At 33.2% G+C, this 3,292-nt stretch overlaps 1 protein-coding gene across 1 annotated transcript in view; it reads right to left on the reverse strand.

The window, feature by feature from the left end:
* Positions 1–657: 657 nt before the first annotated feature.
* LOC101296914 overlaps positions 658–3,292 on the reverse strand; it is a 3,600-nt gene continuing 965 nt past the window's right edge. Inside the window, exon 2 of the mRNA XM_004290086.1 lies at positions 658–1,040. Coding sequence (XP_004290134.1) covers positions 957–1,040 — 84 coding nt within the window. The 3' untranslated portion in view covers positions 658–956. The remainder of the gene's footprint in view (positions 1,041–3,292) is intronic.

The raw sequence follows: 3,292 nt of genomic DNA on the forward strand, positions 1-3,292 counted from the left end.
TATAGGCCCTAGTTTCTACAGTTTTCATTGAAATTTTATCGATCTCGATATTTTTTTGAATTTTCAGTCGAAAATTTTATTACTGTATTCTGATATCGATATTTCAATAATTTTGATATTTTAGTCATCGGCATAAACAATATTATTTATTAGTTATTATTGTTAGAGAAAAAATGATTTTTCTCGAATAAAACAAAAATAGTATAAATAGTTATATACTTTGACATAAGGGGCCTAATTTTTCCTTTCGCACTAGGCCTTCAATTCTTCAGGACCGGCCCTGATCATAAGCATGCTGACCATTACATAGTAAAACCTACCGACTGTGTATATATCTAGATACTAATGTATATATCCAGCGGGGTCTAATTGCTCTCATGTAGTAATCGGTTTGGATCCAGATGTTAGTTAGATTCATACGACTCACAGTCGGTTCATAATATTTTTGTGTTGGTGGGCTGCCTCCCTCAATATATATACATACCTACCACACAAAACAAGCTACTACTGTGTATATCAATTAGAAAATGAAAGAAAAAGGAATAATTGTAGTTTTTACCATGGAGAAGATGATACCTAGGCAATAATATGAAGACTTGATTAAAAAGATGGAACAAAATGACAGATATGCATGCATGCATTGCCAAAACCAACACTGCAGGGATTGGAGGTAGCTATTGTCAACTAGAAGGAATAAGAACAAGATGATGCATTAGCCCTTGGCTAGCTTCAACTATTGCTCGAGTACTACTATAGCTTGGAGGAGGAGTAGTAGTGATCGATCAGTACGTAGCTATAGCCAAAACAAGAACATGGGTGGGCCTTGTTTGCCTAGCTATTACATGACCAAGTTTTAGAATTAGACTCGTTAACCAACTCATAATTATTAATTAAGCTTAATCATGTTCGAATAAGCTGGATCAACATGTGCCTGGCTTAGCTAAGCTATCTACCTCTCAATTGATTAGTGTTGTTTGTACGTCCACTGAGTTTATCGATCCATGCTGTCTCACTCGTCCTAATTGATGTGTTGCATCCTCCTTCATCACACAAAAGGAATTTGATTAAATCTTTTGTTGCAGTATATAAACGAATCTTAATTTGGCCACACCTAATAATAAGAAGAAAAGCTAGCGCCTAGCTGGCTAGGGTTCGAGACGTTGTTTTTGTGAGGAAAACTTCTATTGAAGATCTTATAATAAGAATAAATGAAGACTTTTAAATAAACGGTTAGACGAGAGTTTTAAATTTTAATTGATAGTTTCAAACTCCAATATGCATGTCATTTAACTGTTTATTTAAAAGTACTCTCTTGATCCTTATTATAGCTAGGGTCCTCATTAGAAAGCTCGATCTCCCCCTAAAATGTGTTACTCTAATAGTTTACAAAGTAGTTATAACAAAAACCCTAATTAGTGTTATGTGTTGCTAGTTTAGAAATTGAATGCCGATGGTTATTCGATTGACACTCTTCTTCGCTTTTTCAAATTCTACCTAACTATGACAGGTCTTAGAGTTTTATTGCTTTGCAAAATCTATATATATATATATATATATATATATATATATATAGTAGTCCAATCGTAAATAATTGCTTTGCAAAATCTCTATATATAGTGCTTAATTTCATCACATATGCTTGTATTTGAGGTTAGAGGCTTAGAGCTAGCTAGGTTCGAAAACGATTAAAGAAGTTGACTGACTAATTATATGAGGTACATAGTAACTTAACTGTCTTAACATCCAATTTTGTCGAGAAGTATTGACGGTTGACTAATAATGTAGATATATTTCCTTCTGAAAATCGCAATATATCCTCCCTATCATTAATAGTTTAGTGATGACAACTAGCTGCATATATACAACCAATTTGTACAAAGGAACAGAAGATGTTATTTGCAGACTGTGGTAGCACCTTAACAACTTAACAGCAAGAGTCGCTAAGGCGACATTGAAGCTTATTTAGGGTTCTTCTACTCGCTCATCCTTTCTATTTAACCAGATATTATTAGACTAAAGAAGTGCTACTTAATCAATTTAAGTACCAGTTGTTTTAGTTATTCTTTTTCTTATGCATATAATAATTTAATCCCAGATGTATAGCTATATCAGAATTCAGAAATACATCCCAGATGTACCAGTTGTTAAGCCGATGATCGAAGTTCGTGTAGTTTAGTTACTTTACTTTCATTAGTTTCAGCTCTAGCTTTATTATCAACAAGAGTTTAATATTCAGAACAGACTCTCAAGAAAATCTAGAGTCATCTGTACCAGATGATCATCTCCATTTAGCTGCCATACAAGTGAAGAACATATATATGCACACAAGAGATGAGCTTTTGGTACGTAATCTGAATTCTCTTCTAGACTGTGAACCCTACGACCCTAGATACGACTCCAAACCAAAATGCATATGTCCTTAGTTATACAAGTGAAAGAACTTAGCTAAAAACTAAATGCATATACATTGAAGAAAATACTTCCATATATTTATGCAACGCTCTTACTAGATTCCAAAGACAACAATATATATTCCAAGTGTAGTACTCATCACTTGCTCTAAGCCACCAGCAATATATACGCAAAATCTGAGAGCTACATTTCAAGCTAGCTTTAACCGCTTTCCCATTTTTCATGCTTTACCATGAATATTATCAGCAGGAAAACCAGCATATGAAGACAGAAAGTAAACATTTTGCATGTGACTACTTTTGATTCCCATTTCTAAGAAAGATCGATGAGTAACTCGACGAATACCACGGGCACTCAAATGGTTTTTCTATGATAAAAGGATAAGATAGACCATGATTATCATGTTCGACTATAAACTTTGACCAATATTTCCAATTCTACTAATGCACTAGCTCCGTCTTAAAAGAAAATGAATATTATTAACATTTCTGAAGTAGAGTCGACTGAGATCAGAAGCATTCTTCAATCTTTGTTTGCAGATATAGGAGATGTGTTTTCAGAGAATAACTATATCAAATTGTGAAAGAAGCTCAGGAAATTTCAGATATGGGGGAATTGTGAGGCAATTCATTGAAACAAACCAAACAAGCAGTTTAAGTTAAATACATGAGAAAATGATAGATTAAGAAACCACAACCTTGACAGAATCTCAAAAATAATTAACCAGCTATACACACCCAGGCAACATGTATATAAAATCTCTTAACATATATCACATCTCCCCCGTTTTACTCTTGATAGATTCCAGAGCTATAGCTATAATCTATCTTTGTATATATAATTATATATATATATATATATATATATATATATATATATT

Source organism: Fragaria vesca, linkage group LG2, assembly GCF_000184155.1.
Source record: "Fragaria vesca subsp. vesca linkage group LG2, FraVesHawaii_1.0, whole genome shotgun sequence".
Lineage (NCBI taxonomy): Eukaryota > Viridiplantae > Streptophyta > Magnoliopsida > Rosales > Rosaceae > Fragaria > Fragaria vesca.